This window comes from Sorex araneus, chromosome 2 (genome assembly GCF_027595985.1).
Source record: "Sorex araneus isolate mSorAra2 chromosome 2, mSorAra2.pri, whole genome shotgun sequence".
Lineage (NCBI taxonomy): Eukaryota > Metazoa > Chordata > Mammalia > Eulipotyphla > Soricidae > Sorex > Sorex araneus.
In genome coordinates, this window is record NC_073303.1 from 226636068 (window position 1) to 226654923 (window position 18856).

General features: G+C 41.9%; 1 protein-coding gene across 6 annotated transcripts in view; it reads left to right on the forward strand.

Moving 5' to 3' along the window:
- SLC11A2 (solute carrier family 11 member 2) overlaps positions 1-18856 on the forward strand; it is a 71079-nt gene that overhangs the window by 23377 nt on the left and 28846 nt on the right. For all 6 annotated transcript variants that reach the window (XR_008628688.1, XR_008628686.1, XR_008628687.1 and 3 more), the window contains exons 9-16: positions 111-266; positions 1208-1366; positions 4148-4234; positions 5662-5781; positions 5931-6080; positions 8407-8480; positions 9485-9638; positions 13035-13088. Coding sequence is in view for 3 of the 6 variants with exons in the window: in XM_055129488.1 (XP_054985463.1) it covers positions 111-266; positions 1208-1366; positions 4148-4234; positions 5662-5781; positions 5931-6080; positions 8407-8480; positions 9485-9638; positions 13035-13088 (954 nt within the window). In the remaining 3 variants the exon portion in view is untranslated. The remainder of the gene's footprint in view (positions 1-110; positions 267-1207; positions 1367-4147; positions 4235-5661; positions 5782-5930; positions 6081-8406; positions 8481-9484; positions 9639-13034; positions 13089-18856) is intronic.

Below are 18856 nucleotides of genomic sequence, written 5' to 3' on the forward strand. Positions count from 1 at the left end.
GATGGTTGTAAGAGAAAAGGACTCTATTTTGTATATTGTAAGGATGCTATTTGTCATTCCTCCTGTCTCCTATTCTGGTGAAGGCTAATAGTTGTTATGTTGATGTGTAGTATGTTACAGTGAAACCCAACCAGGCCCAGGTACTGAGGGGCTTGTTCGTGCCATCTTGTTCGGGATGTAGCACCCCACAGGTCGAGCAGGCTGTGGGCATCGTGGGAGCTGTCATTATGCCACACAACATGTACCTGCATTCTGCCTTAGTTAAGGTGAGCCAGATGGGATCTTTGCCTTTAAGAGTGTGACAAGGGACACACTTTTAGTTTAGAACTGTTAGCTCTTTGAAGGAACAAGGAATTTTTACATGGTCGGATATTTATGAACTATACACACTTGGACTCTATTACTTACCTATAACCATAAGTGACTGAGGAGGAGCTGGGCTTCATTCTTCATAAGCAGTCTGGGAGGTCTAGGCAGGAAGACTGAGCAATAAATAGGATGTCTGAGAAACCACCACCAGTACTTATTTTATTGAGACAAGCATAGCAGCGTAGCATGCGCGCTCTCTCTCTCTTTCTTTCTCCTCTTTCTCTCTCTCCCCCTCTTTCTCTCTTTCTTCTCTCTCTCTCTCTCTCCCCCTCCCTCTCGCTCTGTACTCATCAAAGACTTCATTGTTTCAGTCTTTGCTGGCAAATATTTTGAAAATCAGCTAGCTGGTGGTAGATCAAAAATTCAAGAAAAGGATGTCTAACCTCGATGCTGACTCCTAAATCACTATGCATCAAGTCCTTACGTTTCAGTCTCAGGGTTGATGAACTTGGCTGTCATGAAGGAACCCAGCCAGCCCTTTTCAGTTAGTCATACACACCAGCTTAATGGGAGATTTTAGAGACTGACAATTAAGGTCTTAGACCCTTCTGAAATGAAATCAGGTTGTTTGGGGGGTAGGATGGAGGGAGCAGTAGTTTTTCCAGCTACAATAACTGAGCTTGGTAATCACTTGATCACTGTTTCCTAAGCGGGGAATGTGCAGTGTACTCAAAGGATCATGAAGTTCTTGGTGAACTCAGGTGTCAGCGAGACTCTCATTTTTCAATTGGTCAATTGTTTGCACTCTGAATCTTTTAGCTGATTTCGAACTTATGAAATACTATGTAGAAACTCATTCCAGCTAGTCAAAAATTAACTGTTGCTGTTATCTGTCTAGTCCAGACAAGTAAACCGAGCCAATAAAAAAGAAGTTCGAGAAGCCAATAAGTACTTTTTCATTGAATCCTGCATTGCTCTCTTTGTGTCCTTCATCATAAATGTTTTTGTTGTCTCCGTTTTTGCCGAAGCATTTTTTGGGAAAAGCAACAAGCAAGTGGTGAGTAAACCATGACCCTTATGGTGGTGAAGGGGAGGGTAAGTGAAGGTTGGAGCAGGTAGGAAAATACTACAGAGACTTGGAGTTCACAGGAAATTGATCTGTAGCCTTGTAGCTGCCTGGTTTGAGTCCACAGTCTGGACCTAGCCAAGGACGGACCAATGTTTTGCATATTTGGGGTCAAGAAGAGAGGTAACCTCAGACTCAAAATTGCTCCATGCTGTTACATTGGTGGCCTCAAATCTATATCCATTCACCTCTTTGTCATCTCCTTTGTTTTGTGTTTCTTTATTAACTGGCAGCACTCTGGCCAGTCCTTACTTTTTCTGAAGAGGAGAGGTTGTGAGGAGTCAACAGACAGAAAAATTAGCTAGAATAGACAATTTCTTTCTTTTTTTTTTCCTTTTTGGGTCACACCTGGCGATGCACAGGGGTTACTCCTGGCTCTTGCACTCAGGAATCCCCCCTGGTGCTCAGGGGACCATATGGGATGCTGGGAATCGAACCCAGGTCGGCCGCGTGCAAAGCAAACCCCTACCCTGCTATTGCTCCAGCCCCAAGAACAGACAATTTCTTATTTTGAATTCTCTATCTTTTTGATTCCTTATTGCCTTTCTAATTTGGGTCACCACTTCGTTTCCCAGGCACAAGATCTCTGACACCTGTCACTAAGGACTCCTTATTGTCTATATTTTCTTATATTTGAAGTCTTCCTAAGGGCCTTTTCTTTTTAATTTTCTTTGAAAATGTCTTTTTAAACATTTTTGGTTTTTGGCTTCCCAGGAGGTCCAGGGGCCCCGCCCTCAGTTCTCAGCCAGCAAGGGTCCAAGGTCGCTGCTCAGGCCCTGCAGTGCTGAGGCCCTCCAGGACCACACCTAGTGGCATACTCCAGGGCCTCCAGGAGTGCACCCTGTCTTGCTTGGGAGATCCTGTAATGCCAAGAATTGAATCCAGGCTCGGCGTGCACCCTAACTGCTACACTACCCCAGGCCCCAGTCCATCAACACTAAAAAAAAAAAAAAAAAAAATCTAGTGTTTACAGATTGGCATGTGAAAAAATCTTTTTAGGGTGGGGGCTGGGGGGTTATGCCTGGCTGTGCTCAGGGTTTGCTCTTGGCTCTGCACTCAAGGATCACTCCTGGCTGGCACGGGGGTGTCAGGGTCAAACCCAGGTTGCAAGGTAAGCTCCTTACCCACTATACTATTTTTCTGGCTCCTGTAAAAAGCTTTAATGGTCCTGAGGTCTTTTAATTAAAAAAAAAATACCAAAACTCTTGAGCCATGAATTCATGTGAGTGGTTTCAGCAGCTCAGGCTCTCTCCAGTGGGTTTCACTAACTGAACTTCTCTGAATGGAGCAGGCAGGCACTTCAGTTGAGCTCAGGCACTTTTTCTTGGCTTTGGTATTTTTCTGCTCCTTAACACGTTTTTGTCAACAACTCAACTCTTAGAGTGCTCGGTACAAGCATTAAAATTCTCTCTCTCTCTCTCTCTCGTTCTTTTTTTTGTTTTCTGGTGGGCCATCCCTGGAAATGTCAGGGATTACTCCTGGTTCTGTGTTCAGGAATCACTCCTGGCAGTGCTTGGGGGAATATATGCTAAGGATTGACCTTGGTTTAGCAGATGCAATGCAAATACCCTGCCTGCCTTAAAATTTCTCTGGGCCCACCAGTAGAAGTATTAATTCTCTTGGCAAGAATCTTGCCCTTTATTTGTTTTTAATAGCAATGCCAATGGCATGCTGGGTAACATTGTAGATTACCAGATTTGCCCTGGGAACATTTGTGGAGCATTCCTTTTTAAACAGTGCCTGTTCCCTTTATAGTACCACCTTGCAAATCTGCATTATGTGGCTAATCAGCTTTATGTTTTCTAAAAGCTCTAGGGAACATTATTGTGCCTCTCCTTTTCCCTTTGTATTGGTTAATTTGATGCTATACTGGAAGATGATGGTTCTGGCTAATGCTATAAATACTTTGATGATATTTGGGGGCATATAGAGAAATTATGAAGGAAGAAAACACATGGCATCAAATTTTGCTTGGCTCTGTATCTATTCATATTATAGCCTGTAACCAGGTATCTTACGTCCAGCTTATATCAAAGGTGATTTGTGTGTAATCTCAAAGTGAGCTCTTCTTATCCATTCCTTACCTCAAAAATAAAGTTTCTGGGGGTGGGTAGATGACTCAAGTGGTAGAGTGCATGCAAGGGCCTAAGTTCAACCCTGGCACCATATACTCCGTTTTTTCCTTGTTCCCCACAACACACACACACACACACACACACACACACACACACACACACACACACACACAGCATGAGGTATAGTTCTGGTAGACTCCAAATGCCACAGTACCTGAGCCCCAAACCATAGGCCTACATGAGGCTGAATATTGCAAGAGGTGGCCCCTATAAACAAATGGGAGCTCCCGATTGGTATTCAGGAGACCCAGGTGGTCCATTCCTCTACACACACACACACACACACACACACACACACACACACACACACACACACACACACACACACACACACACACACACACACACACACACACACACACACACAATCTTGGCCAATTGGGCAGACAGTTAAATGCAAGGGATATCCTCAGTCACACCCATTGCTACTTGGGGAGGGGCTAAAAATTTTTTAATTAATGCCTGGGAATGTGACTCATGCCTCAGATATATGAGGTCGCTGAGTTTATCTCAAGCACAGCAAAATTAATAAAAGCAAATAAAAACAAAGTTGTTCCTGTACTGTTTTGTGTTTCAGGGTGAAGTCTGTAGAAATAGCAGCAGTAACTATACTCACCTTTTTCCTGATGATAACTCCACACTAACAGTGGACATATATAAAGGGGTAAGCCTGTTTGTATTTGTGATCTCTGTTTCCAAATCAGTGTTCTTGGCATAACTGGGTTCACTGCAGAGCTGAGCATGTCTCCTCTGTAGAGTCTCTGATTTCAGAAGTTTAGATGCCAGACAGGCATTTTGTTACCTGGGAGGGAATAGAGGATCGGATGAAAAGAAATTGTACTAGTCATCCCCAAGCTTCCATAGATAGCATATTGTTGTTCAGGTGTAATAATTGGGTGACTAAAGAATGTGTTTCTTGGGACCAGAGTGATAGTACAGCCAGTAGGGCATTTGCTTTACACATGACTGACCTGGGTTCGACCCCTGGCCTCCCATACATTCCCCCAAGCACTGCCAGGAGAAATTCCTGAGTGCAGAGCCAGGAGTAGCCCCTGAGCATTGCCAGGTGTGACCCAAAAAGCAAAATAAATAGAAATTAGCACAAAAAAATAATGTGTTTCTTAAATTGCGGCCTCTCAGACCCTTTAAAAGTCAATTACATTGTCACCCTCTAAGAATAAAAATGTAGTGTGTGGCATACATAAACATATGTATCTATTCTCGAATTGTTTTTCTTTACTGTCTTTCAGAATGATGTATTAAGAAATGTAATTTGGCAGGGTCTAGAGCAATAGTACAAGCAGTAGTACTTGCCCTGCCTTGCATGTAGGTTCAATCCTCAGCATACATATTGGTCCTTGAGTAATGCCAGGAATGATCTTGAGCCCTTAGAACAGCTAGGTGTGGTTTAAAGAAAACAAAAAAGGAAAAGAAAAGAAATGTAATTTGGGAGCCAGAGAGATGATACAGTGGGATAGGTGCTTGCCTTGCATGTACATGACCTGGGTTTGACGTGTGGTCCTCTGAGCACAAAGCTGGAAGTGAGCCCTGAACATTGTAGGGGATGACCCAAAAACAGTGAAACAAGAAAATGTAATTTAAGCAAAGTGTAGAGCTTTTAAGGGTTTTTTTTGTTTTTTTTTTTTGCTTTTTGGGTCACACCCAGCGATGCTCAGGGGTTAGTCCTGGCTTTGCACTTAGGAATTACTCCTGGCAGTGCTTGGGGGACCATATGGGATGCCGGGGATCGAACCCAGGTCAGCCGCGTGCAAGGCAAACGCCCTACCCACTGTGCTATCACTCTGGCCCCTACTTTTAAGGTTTTTTAACTTCTAAATTGAGTATGAAGATTATAGGAGTCTGGAAAAGAGAAAGGACTTGGCTGGGGAGTAAAGGGGCTGTAAGTAACATTTTTTATTGAAAATCTCTTTATTGAAATCAGGACCTGAGTCTACCTTCGAAATATTGCCCAGAATAGTACTCGGTATAGCTGGATGCACAGCAAAGAAGAGGGAGCCCCCAGAGAAATGCTGACTTGGATGTTGTCTAAGCAGATCATTGACACAACCTATCTACCTTTGCTTCTCTCAGGGTATTGTCCTGGGATGTTACTTTGGACCTGCCGCTCTCTACATCTGGGCAGTGGGAATCCTGGCTGCCGGACAGAGCTCCACCATGACAGGAACCTATTCTGGCCAGTTTGTCATGGAGGTTCGTGTTGCCTTAGCTGACTGGGCAGAAGAGGAGGCTGCCCTTTTGTTACTCCTTACACCCTTGCTTCTAGCATCTTCCTAAACCTCCCGAGATCTGTTTCTGTTTTCTCCTTCAGCTGTACATTTTGTTTCTGTGTTTTCTTCCAGGGATTCCTGAACCTAAAATGGTCACGCTTTGCCCGGGTGATTCTGACCCGTTCTATTGCCATCATCCCTACTCTGCTTGTTTCTGTCTTCCAAGATGTAGAGCGTCTAACAGGAATGAATGACTTCTTGAATGTTCTTCAGAGTTTACAGGTAATGAGGGCGCTAAGGAAATGTAGAGTCTGTATAGTCAGGTAGCTTTGTGTTCTGTCTTCGGGTGCCAAGCCTAGTGCTGCATTCTGGAGGAAGTAAAAGAAGGAAAAGTCAGAGTTGTGCCTCTTCATACACACATGTGTGTAGTCAGTGTGCATGAATTCTCTGGCACTTACTGGGTTTTAAAGTTGACATCGTGTTTGTATATGCATTATAAGCTAAAATATATATATATATATATATATATATGTATATACATATGGAGCTGGAGTGCTAGAACAGGGTAGGGTAAAGCATTTGCCTTGCACGTGGCTGACCCAGGTTCCATTTCTCTGCCCCTCTCAGAGAGTCTGGCAAGCTACTGAGAGTATCTTACCCGCTTGGCAGAGCCTGGCAAGCTCCCCGTGGCGTACTCGATATGCCAAAAACAGTAACAAGTCTCACAATGGAGATGTTACTGGTGCCTGCTTGAGTAAATCGATGAGCAACAGGATGACAGTGATACAGTGACAGTAATAGTTGTATATGCATTATAAGCAAGAACATGAAATACTCTTTTTTTAATTTAAAATAAGTATTTTAATTACTATTAAAAGTAATAAGTACTGGAGATTTGTTTGTTCGAGCGAGCACCAGTAACATCTCTCATTGAGAGACTTATTGTTACTGTTTTTGGCATATCCAATACGCATGGGTAGCTTGCCAGGCTCTGCCGTGTGGGCTCCATACTCTCAGTAGCTTGCCAGACTCTCCGAGAGGGGCGGAGGAATCGAACACAAGTCGGCCGCGTAAAAGGTGAATGTCCAACCACTGTGTTATCGCTCCAGCCCAAGTACTGGAGATGATGTGAAATAATTTGAAACTTTATACAATTTGAATTTGTGCTTTCAAATTGTGAACCGGTACAGTTACTTTGAAGCAGTTTGACAGCTCATCAGAAATTTTAAAGACTCAGTAATTCTACTCCAAATACATACCCAATTAAAATGTAAACTGAAAAGCAAGTACACAAATGTTTACAGCAGCATTATTCATAATCACCAAGTCAGTGGAATGATGAATGGATGCTCAATGTGGTATATCCATTTATGGATATCAAATTATGGTAGCATAGGAGTACACCTTTAAAACATACTAACTGAATGAAACCATACACAGAAACTTCATACCATATGATTCTAAGTATATGAAATGTCCAGAATAGGCACATACACAGAGACAGAGTTAATTGTTGGCTACTGGGGCTGGAGCAATAGCATAGCGGGTAGGGCGTTTGTTTGCCTTGCACACGGCTGACCCGGGTTCAAATCCCAGCATCCCATATGGTCCCCTGAGCACTGCCAGGAGTAATTCCTGAGTGCAGAGCCAAGAGTAACAGGAGTAACCCCAGAGCATCACCGGGTGTGACCCAAAAAGCAAAAAAAGAAAAAAAAAGTTGTTGGCTTAGGATTCAAGAGAAACATATGAAAAATAAAAGTTAATGGGTATTTTTATTGTGTGATGATGAAAATATTCTAGAATTAGAATGGTAAGACTTCCGCAATACTGTGAATATACTAAAAACTTCTGAATAGTACATTTTGAAAAAGTAAACTGTTTTTGTTTGGGGGGATGGCTGGCTATGCACAGGGCTTACTCCTGGCTCTGTGCTCAAGGATCATTCCTTGGCAAGGCTCAGGGGATAATGTGTGGTGCTGAGGTGTGAGCCCAGGTGGGCCATGTGTAAGGCAAGGGCCTTCCCCACACTACTATCTCTCTGACCCTGAAAAAAGTAAATTGCATAATATGTAAATTGTGTTCAAATAGTTTAATTTACAGAAAGGAAAGCATGTTAGTAATGAGTGGACAAAATAACTTATTTTGCCATTATAATTACCTGTGTTTATCATTATTCAGCAGTCCTGAATCAAGAGGCTATTTTTAGAGTCAATCTGCTATCTCTTTTTTTTAATTTGTTTTTTAATTAGTGAATCATCGTGAGGGTACAATTATGGATTTACACATTTTGTGCTTGTGTTTCCCTCATACAATGTAGAACATTAAATATTCTTAACCAATACAAGGAAATGTTAAATTAACATAATAGGGCAACAATAGATTTTATGGAGGTTAAGAAGACAAAGCTGATAGAAAGACACTAAAAATCACAACTGATGCTTAGGTTAAATAGCTCTATAGATTTCATCATAATGCAGCATCTTCGTATTATGGGAATAAGTATTTCTCAAGGGACAAATAGGGTATATATTAGTGCTGTTCTCTAGAGTGATCCTAAAGCTTCCAGTAGCCCCAGCTGACCCAGCTAATCTTGGTTCTTCTTTTTCAGCTTCCCTTTGCCCTCATACCCATCCTCACGTTTACGAGTTTGCGGCCAGTAATGAATGACTTTGCCAATGGATTGTGAGTGTACTCTCAGTTCTCTATAGAATGTGGGAGAAACGTTTCTTCAGCAAAAGGCCAGTCACACAAATGGAAAAATCATATGCTTTGAGAAGTGACAGAGCTGCCTTCTCTATGCCTTTTGGCATAGAAAATATTGCCTGTGAATATGGCCCTACTTTTTGTTTCTTGAGGAAAATGTTCAACTTTTAATTTCAACTTCATCATTGAATTTAAATTCCACATCAAGTGATAGAAAAGCCATGAGCTAACACCTTTAATAGTTTTATCTATACCTTTAAGGAAATGGTGTATTTGAAATGATAGTTGCCTCTAAAGGGATTATCATGATTTGTATTTCTAGGAACTTAAATGATACGGATTATTATTTTCTCTCATTATCCTAATCTGAAATATATTAAGAATAGTTTCAGCCTAAAGTGTCTAGAACTTATTTGCTGCTGTCTACCCCACAAAATAATGTTCATTTGCAGAGCTTGGGGTGGGTGAGCATGGCTTGGTATCTCTCCCAAGCCATGCTCAGGAGGTTTGGGGGCTGTTCCTAGAGATTCTCAGCCAGTTGGTCTGTCAGTTCAATGCAAGATGCAGAGCTGCTGGGTCCTGAGCGATAAGTACAGAGAATAGGGTGTTTGCCTCCCATATGGCCCACCTGGGTTTGATCCCCAGCATCCCAGTATTCCCCCATGCATTGTCAGAGGGGATTCCTGAGTACAGAGCCAGGAGTAACCCCTGAACACTGCTGGGTGTGACCCCAAAACCAGAATAAAAGATATAGTGCTGCTTGGGCCCTTGGGTGCCTGAGTTTTATCCAGGTCACCCTGGCAATACCTTGGTCTCCAGGGCTGCAATTGATGATTCTCAGGAAGTTATGTGGTGGCAGAGAGTGAATGGGAGTTGGCCATCTGTAAGGCAAGCACCTTTGACGTCTGGTTCCCATAGTGTTACTTTAATGTTAATAACTAGGTTAGAATATTTCACCAGTGCCTTTTTTTTTTTTCTTACAGGGGCTGGCGAATTGCAGGTGGCATCTTGGTCCTCATTGTCTGTTCCATAAACATGTACTTTGTAGTAGTTTATGTCCAGGACCTAGGGCATGTGTCATTATATGTGGTGGCTGCTGTCATCAGCCTGGCATATCTGAGCTTTGTGTTTTACTTGGTAAGTCCATCCAGTACGAGGTGGGTGAGGGGGCAGTCCATGAGTTCACAGATAACAGTGATGGTAGAGGCAGAACATTTAGAAATTCAAGGATCAGAGGCCAGAGATTACAGCAGCCAGGGCACTTGCTTTGCATGCAGTCAACCTTGGTTCAGTCCCAGCATTCTCTAGGATTCCCTGAGCACGTCCAGGAGTAATTCCTAAGTGCAGAGCCAGGATTAATTCTTGAGCGTTGCCAGGTATGGCCCCAAAACCTGAGAAAAAAGACTCCAAGGATCATATAGCAATCTCTCTCTTAAGAAATTGGCACTTTTTTGTTGTTGTTTTATAAAGACATTTTATTATATCTAGGACTAAAATATTATAATTAGAATATAGGAAGTTTTGTTATTGAAAAGATATATATAGCAGTGAATTTTATTTATTTATTTATTTATTTTTATTGAATCACCATGTGGAAAGTTACAAAGCATTCAGGCTTAAGTCTCAGTTATACAATGGTCGAACACCCATCCCTTCACCAGTGCACATATTCCACCACCAAGAACTCCAGTTTACCTCCCCTCCCACCCCCACCCCCCCACCTGTGTAGCTGATAATTTTCACTTTACTTTGATTACATTCAATATTTCCACCAAAAACCTCACTATTATTGTTTGGAGTTCCCCCCCCCCCAAATCAGACCTGCTGAAAAGGAAGCATTTGATAATTTGTTTTCCATTGCTGAGGATGAAGAGATATGAGGTCGTGGACGTGCAGTTTTGCATCTCCGCATTTCAGTATTTTAGTAACTAGTCCAGGGAAATTTCTGCCAGAAATTGCATCATTGCAAGCTCGTACCTCTCTTTAGTGGTCCTTATAAGCTGGCGGTCGCCGCACCTTTCCCCCGGAAAGGAGAAGCGGAGAGAGAAAAACCTTTCCCCTCCTGGGGCAGCATGGGGCCGTGGCTTAGTTCACAGTCTAGAGACATTTCTGCAAGAAGCTGCTGGTACCAAAAGTAGTTTAGCTGGCCTCTGGGGTCATGGTCATCCAGCAATGGAGAGGCCGCACACGTGTGGCCACCCGGGTCACATCTCGGCGGAGAGCGGCAAGAAATTGGCACATTTTATGTGAAATTCCAAAACCAGCTCTGGTTAATCAAGTTTTTTTTTTTTGTCCCACCCTGCGGTGCTCAGGGAGTCAGGAGCTCTGTGCTCAGGAGGCTCTCCTGGTGGTGCTCAGAGATTCTAACTGGGCTCAGCATTCAAGGCAAGCACTGTAATCCCTGTACTTTCTCTCTGCCCCCTAAATAATATCTATAACCATAAATTTACTTTTTTTTTGCTGCTTTATGGGTCACACCTGGCAATGCACAGGGGTTACTCCTGGCTCTGCACTCAGGAATCACCCCAGGTGGTGCCCAGAGGACCATATGGGATGCTAGGAATTGAACCCGGGTCAGCAAACACCCTACCCGCTGTACTATTCCTCCAGCCCAAATTTACTTTGATTTTGGGGTTGGAAATACACTTCAATAGCAGAAAATATGCCTCATTTGTGTGAGGCCCTGGATTTAATCCCTAACACCACACATGAGTATGCACACGCACACGTGCACACCCCTCCCCCCCGAACATGCGCGCGCTCGCGCACGTGCGCACACACACAGAGCCACACACACATCTTAGTTTCTAGGAGATACTGTTTTTGTCTGGTTTCCATGGTTAGTCATTCTTATGGCAAGAGTAGTATGTTTGAGGGGTGAAAGAAGGGTCACAATATAGGAAATCAGAGCAGTGCAAGGCGGAACTGGGAAAGCATTTGCTGTGTGATCTTAGAGCTTTGGGGCAGAGCTCATGTGCCTTGCACCCTGTTCAGCTCCTCCACTCAATTGCTGTCCAATAAGGAGCTAGGTAAATAGCGATACTCTCTCACTGGATTATCTTAACAGTATTAAAATCATTTTAAAACCATAACCTATTTAGGGAATTCAAGAGAATGAAGAATTATTGTACCCTTATAATAGAGAATGCAAGGATCTAGAATAAATTACATCAGAGTGCTAATTTCAATATATTTTCTTGGTGCTAGTTATATATGTATGTATTATAGATACATAATTTTCTGTATAGTACATATATACATTGATAATAATATATATTATAGTTATATTTTTCCCTCTTTTCTGAATCATCTACTTTATATTAATGGAAAGCTGTTATGGTAACAATAGCCACAAACTCACCTTCTTTTCTATAGGTTTCTTGAAAATAATACAAATAATGAAAATTGGTGACAGCAAAATTTATACCATGCTTCAAAGACTGACTAAGAATTAGAGACTAGGGGCTGGAGTGATAGCACAGCGGGGAGGGCATTTGCCTTGCACACAGCTGACCCAGGTTCGATTCCCAGCGTCCCATGTGGTCCCCTGAGCACCACCAGGAGTAATTCCTGAGTGCAGAGCCAGGAGTAACCCCTGTGCATCTCGGAGTGTGACCCAAAAGGAAAAAAACAGAATTAGAGACTAGTTTGGGCTGGAGAGATAGTATGACAGGTGAAGTGCTTACCTTGCACGCTGCTGACCAGGGTTCAATCCCTGGCATCCCACATCCTCCCCCAAGCCTTCCAAGAGTGATTCCTGAGTGTGGAGCCAGTAGTAACCCCTGACCATGCTGGGTGTGGCCTTAAAACCAAAATAAATAAGACACTAGTTATTATTTATAACTAGTTCTTAATAATTCTTACCTGGTTCTCAAACAAATTTTTGACAAGAATTGTTCTAAATATGCATTATAGAAGTCAAAGAAATTCAGGGCCAGAGATAGGCTAAGTGATAGAGTGCATGCTTCATATGTGAACTTCACCTGGGTTCAATTCCCAGCAGACCCCCCTTAAAAAAATGAAGTAATTAAAGAATCCTTCATGCACATTGGTTATTAAAATGCCAAATTGTTTTGTCATCCTGAGACTCGAAACTGTTGACAACCCTGATTTAAGGCTGAAGACTGATTCACAAGTGGGTAACTGCTGTTTATCTCTAAAACATGGACTTCATAGAGTAGAGCACTTTGAGAGACTGTTTCATTGTACCGCCATCATGAGGAATGGAGAAAAGTTGTCTTCAGGGAATCTGTACTTGAATAAAAGAAGCACACCACAAACACACAACAGTAGAAGCAGAAGTTGGTATTGAAAATTACCAAAACAACATGACAGAAACTCGCATTTATTGAGGAAGATGGGTTCTGGTGTGTTTGGAAGGGGCATAAGAGTGGGTGCATGTCTTGTATAGTCTTGCTGATAGGAGATAGGCAAAGCTTGGCGTTCGCAGGAGAAAGTCATTTCACATGAGAGCAGGGCAGTGCATTCAACAGTCAGGAGATTGGTGAATGATGCCCATATTTTATCTTTCAGATTTGGCAATGTTTGATTGCACTGGGCATGTCCTTCCTGGATTGTGGGCGCACGGTAAGCATCTCTAAAGCGCTGATGACTGAAGAAGCCACCGATAGCAACACTAAGTAACACTGGATCAGTTTTCTTCAAGTAACCGACAGAGCCAGTGGGTTCCTATGGCTTACTATGTGAACAGGCCAGGAGCCTGTACTGTTGCACAGACTGGTTGTATGTAGGGATCAACTGTTGTAAAAGATGGTCTCATACATGTTTGAAAAATGCAAAGTTTCTTCCTAACCTCTTAAATTGGGACCTGGATGAGGTTGGATCTTTGAAATGCTACATTTGCTACTGTCATTGCAACACTAAGCTGTTAAGTAGCTGCCCAAGGGCAAATTTGTTTTATCCCTATGAAAAATAATACACTATCCATGATTCTAAATCAGGTAATATGTTAAAAATGATTTGGAAAATGCAATAATTTTTACCCTACTACAAATTACAAAATGGGTATGCAAATTTTGCTTTTCAAAAGATAATGGATTGAGAAATAATTTTCTAATGCATACTCTTTTCATCATTGTTTAGTATAAAAAATAAATTCTCAAATAGGGTGGTTTCCTTTATATAAAATATAAAATTGTAAAACATCTACCTCTGTTAGCTTCAGGATTCTTTTCATTGATTTCCACTTTAGTGGAAACTTCAGTGAAATTGAAGAGGAGTTAGGAATCCTAAGGTGTAAGTGCACAAGTAGCAAAACCCACTTGTAGGTGGTGGTTCCTAAATCTCCTTTGAAAGTCATTTCAAAGGTTTTGCTCACATACTGAAAATGTCTGAGGATTTCCTGGAGACTGCTGATAGAACAACTTTCATCTGAGTACACAGATTTTCTGATGATACTCTCCAGCATACCGAGTTGTAAAACCTCCCTTCCCACGCAGGAGGGTGGTAGTAGAAAAAACTGGGAACATTTCTGACTGACATTCTCGTCAGAATGTGAGGAGAAAATATTCAAAGGAGAAGAGTCATCTCTTTATTTCTAAAGCCATCTCCTACCAGAATCATCAGGTCTTTCTGAAACCCAAAAATCTTGGACCTAACTGTGGCAAAGCTCTCTCTGCGTATCACACTAATGATCATCAGTGAGGTTCAAGTACTGACTGGAAGGTTCCACAGTCTGCACTCATTCCCTCAGAGGGAAAGCGGAGACCAGATGGTGGCGCTGTGGAGTCAGAGGAAACGGTTCCATTCAGATGAAGCGGCTGCTCTTCAGTGACCTGTGACAGTTTCCTGACTTTTTTTTTTTTTACTGGAGTCTAAGACTAAATGATGAACTGAATCCTAACCACATTTTCCTGGTGGAGAGAAAGAATTACAAGTACTTGGTAGCCATGGACATTGTGGGAACAGTCATGGCAATGGCGTTGAAAGATTTGTCACTTTGGAGCTGTCATCCTGGAGGCCTGGTTGATGAATGTTCTCTGTTCCTCTAAGCCCCTTAAATGAGGCGTTGCTGGTATTTTGCTCACAGTCAAGAGCAGGATTGATGGTGCCTTCTGTGAGGCACTAGGGGCACACCACTGGGTCTCACAGACCAGCCCTTTACCTTAGCTCCTCAAATATTCCTTCCTAATTGAGAGGTACTTGGAATACTCTGTGTGTGATATCTGACAGCATTAAAGCACTCCCATATCATATTTCACTTGACCTTTAATCCAAGGATCTTGAAAGATAGCTTCTGGTTTGTTCTGTCATGATACTTGCCCCTCTCCCCTCCACCAGTGCCCAAAGTGATTATAAGAGATGTTGGGACAGATGTCCTAAACTTTTATTGGTAAAGGCTAAGTTGAAAAGTAAACAAAAATGAAAAGAACCCAACTCAAAAAAATACAGGTACAGGAACCTTAACTTTGTCTTGAGTCTAGTGGGTCTGATTTACAAATATTATGTAGTCCAAGTAAAACTTATAGGTTTCGGGGGTTACAGGGCCGGAGAGATCGTACCAGCTGATAGCTGTTTGCCCTGCACACAGCTGACCCAGGTTTGATCCCCAGCATCCCATATGGTTCACAGAACCCAGCCAGGAGTAATCCCTGAGGAAACCCTGGAGTAAGCCAGGAATAAAGCCTGAGCTCCTGCCAGGTATGGCCCCAAAACAAAAAGAAAAAAAGCTGCTAGGTTTCTTTCAAATATTTATTATTTGTAGTAGCGGAACATACATTTCTTCCCAGTTGAGTGGCACTTGGAATACTCTTGTGTGTGGTATCTGACGGATTTAAAGCACTCCCGTATCATATTCTACTTGATCCTCCAGCACTCTGGGTACAGTAAACATGCTTAGAACTGAAGTCTCCCAGCCCCAGAATGTAGAGTGTGTATATGAGAAGCTTAGGAGCAGTCATTGTACTTCATATAAAGTGGCCCTCTGTTCTCCTTGGATGGGATGTGGAGTAACTGTGCCGCTACAACATGCTGGGAAATAACCAGCTGGGGAAGAACAGCAGCTTGGCTCCATCTTGGCTCTGGTGAGGTCCTGCCAGTGATACTAGGAGCGTTAAAGCTGAGCTTTTAACATTTAACACTATGTAAGCTTGATCTGTAATTAAAATTTTTTTCATTTTCCAATTTGGTTTCTTGGGTATTTTTTTAACCTTGAAAACACTTTCTTAATGGGGGTCTCAATTACCTTGACACAAAAGTGTTAAAAATAGCAGCTACCATCTGGTTACAATGTTACCACATGTTACAAACTTAGTGATATTTCTCCTTAGAAGGGATAGAGAAATATATTTAGTCCGCCAATGACTGCAGACACCAGGATGCTAATTTCTCTTTACCCACATAGAGTCATAGTTTTTACTATAGCTAAGGGTCACATTATTCTCCAGTTTGAACTCGGGAAAAAATAAATGTTCTCTGCCTTTCTAAACTGCTTTAAACTGAACACTTCACTGTAGCCTTGTTTCACCAATGAAGTAGACCTTTTTGTTCTTATATGCTGCCAATAAAAACTACTGAGTACATAATACAGTCAGTAGGGTCCAACCCCAGTTCCATCCCCAGCACTCTATATGGTCTCCCAACCTGCCAAGTGATCCGTGGGGGCAGAGCCAGGAGTAAGTCCTGAATGGGGTCTGGCCCCAAAACCAAAACAAAACTTATTGAGTTATTGGAGAAAAAGTGTTTAGAGCAAGTGAACAAACCTTTGGGAATATCTGATTTAAACATGATTTAAATATAAATAATATGTATAATATATAAGCTACATAAAGTTAATTAAGTTGTATTACATTATAGTTTATTGTTTATAGTAGTACATAATATTGGCAATGTTTAATAAAAACTATATCTGGGCCAGAGACAGTACAGATGTTAAGGCACTTGCCTTGCATGTACCTGTCCCTGCTGCCATTCCTGGCACCAGTTATGTAACCAGTACAGACAGGAGTAAGTCCTGAGAACTGCCAGGTGTGACACCAAAAAAAAAAAAAAAAAAGTCAAAGCCCAGGAGCAATAAAGTTTAGCTCTGTCACCAAACACAGATTTAAGTCATCAATTCATTTATCCCAAGAACATAGAACTTCACTTTCCCTCTCTCAGTTGCAAGCTTTCCTTGCCTATTCCCCAGACCTGAATGTTCTCAGCAACACTGTGGAAGTGATCTGGGAAGAACTTTATTCTCCATGTTATCTTTTCAGATTTTTAGGGCGTTTTCCTTGCACGAGGCCGACCTGGGTTCAGTTCCTTCGTACCTCTCGGAGAGCCCAGCAAGCTACCTAGGGTATCCCGTCCGCATGGCAGAGCCTGACAAGCTCCCTGTGGCGTATTCAATATGCCAAAAACAGTAACAAGTCTCACATTGGAGACATTACTGGTGCCCGCTTGAGCAAATCAATGAGCAACGGGATGACAGTGGTACAGTGATACAGTGAATATTTGATTTCATAAATAAGATACAAAGTGTTTTAAGGAGCTTGATTTGAGGTATTTCCTTTGGCTTTCCTTTCTGGAATGCGTTCTACTCTGCTGGCTACAAATGACCAATTAATATAAATCTCAGCTTCTTGTTTTCATGAATGTAAAAATAGCTAACATCACTATATGTTAGTTCTGACTGGAGTGTTCATATAACCACATTTAATTCACATAACCAGAGAATCCTCTGTAAAAGAGTCAAATGAAGGCAGAAAAGCAAAGTAATTTTCCCCAGTTATATCCAAGTAGACCATTTGAGTAGCTGAACTCCGGAGACCAGTGGCACATGGGTGTCAGTGACCCATCCGGTATACTCTCTTGCATGGCCCTCATGTGAGGGCAAGACCCTAAGTTTGCTGTCCAGCAGCACGAGGAACATCAACATACAGCACAGGCGTTTGCTCGGGACTCTGAGGAGTGCTCTGAATTAGGCTAATTCTGTTCAGTCTGTACCAAGTTTTAGAGTGCTTTTTGTTTAGTTTTGGTGTTTGTTTTTGGGGTCACAGCTGGCAGTGCTCAGGGTTTGTTCCTGTCTCTACATTTGGGATTCATTCCTGACAGACTCCAGGTGGCCTATGGGATGCCAGGGATAGAACCCAGGTCAACTGTGTGCACGCCCTACCCAATGTACTATCACTCCAGCCCCTAAAGAGTACTAAAAAGTTTAAAAAATGCTTTCTGATTAAAAAAAGATTAAAAATGCTTTCTGACTAAAAAAGATTAAAAAATGCTTTCTGATTTAAAAAAGATTAAAAAATGCTTTCTGGCAGCCTTTGAAATTGAGCTAAGCCCTTTATAACACAACCCTAGAAATAGCTAAGAAGCAATAGTTTTATTCATTTACATTACCTCTCTGCCCTTAAATATGTTTCAGCCTATGGTTCTAACCACATTTCTCAATATTTTGGTCAGTTTTTCTAATAAAAGAAATCTGTCTGCCAAATTAACTGATAGTGTCTCAGAGTCATTGGCTTATAGTGCAGCCTTAGTTAGAGAACAAATTCTATCACTAACTTTCTTGAGAAAACCTGGATTGTCTCTGTCATTGAAAATTGCTCCTGGTTACCAAAACCTTAGATGGAAGGCCCCAGGATGGGTAACCAAGCTGAAGTCTGAAGAGCTGTTTTCTCTGCACTAAAACCAGTGTGACTCCATATTTTTCTAGTTCATTTATTGAGAATGGTTTTAGGCTCCATTTAATTTCTTCATGGTCATCAGGCTTGTGAGGTTGCAACAATATTAGACTACACAGTTTGTTAAGAAGTACTTAGTAGGAGTTACATGAGATAGATTATTAGTGCCCTTGGCTTTTTATTCCCAGGGTATGATTCCAAAGGGATCATACGACCTGTTCAAGGTTGTAGGAAGTGGTGGAATTCAAGCTTGAGTTCAACTCCAGCACCTCTTTCATGACACTCTGATGGGAATCCTTCATTGCTATAGATTTATAGGCTTACAGTTTAATTTACCATTACCTTGGAGCACAGGAGCAGTACATTTCTAAAATTCTAAAAGCAGTGAGACTAAAATGAAACTGAATGATTCTCCCAAGCTATATCCATAAGGGAAATAAAAAGGAGGACAACTTCACAGATCCAACCAAAGTACCTGAGTACAGTTCTCTAGGAACAGTCTGGCCATCTGTTTTAACAGCCCCCCCCCCCCAAGTGATATTGATTCAGACTAACAAAGATACGGGATTCAGGTCATGGGACATGAGAGTCAGAGCATGGACTTGGCTGTTTTTTTTTAAACTGGGAAAATATATCTGCTCTGCTGCCAAAGAATGCTGGGGAAGGATTTAGCATTCAGGAGTTAGACCTTCTAAAACTGGGTTTCTGAAATACACACAGTAAGATATC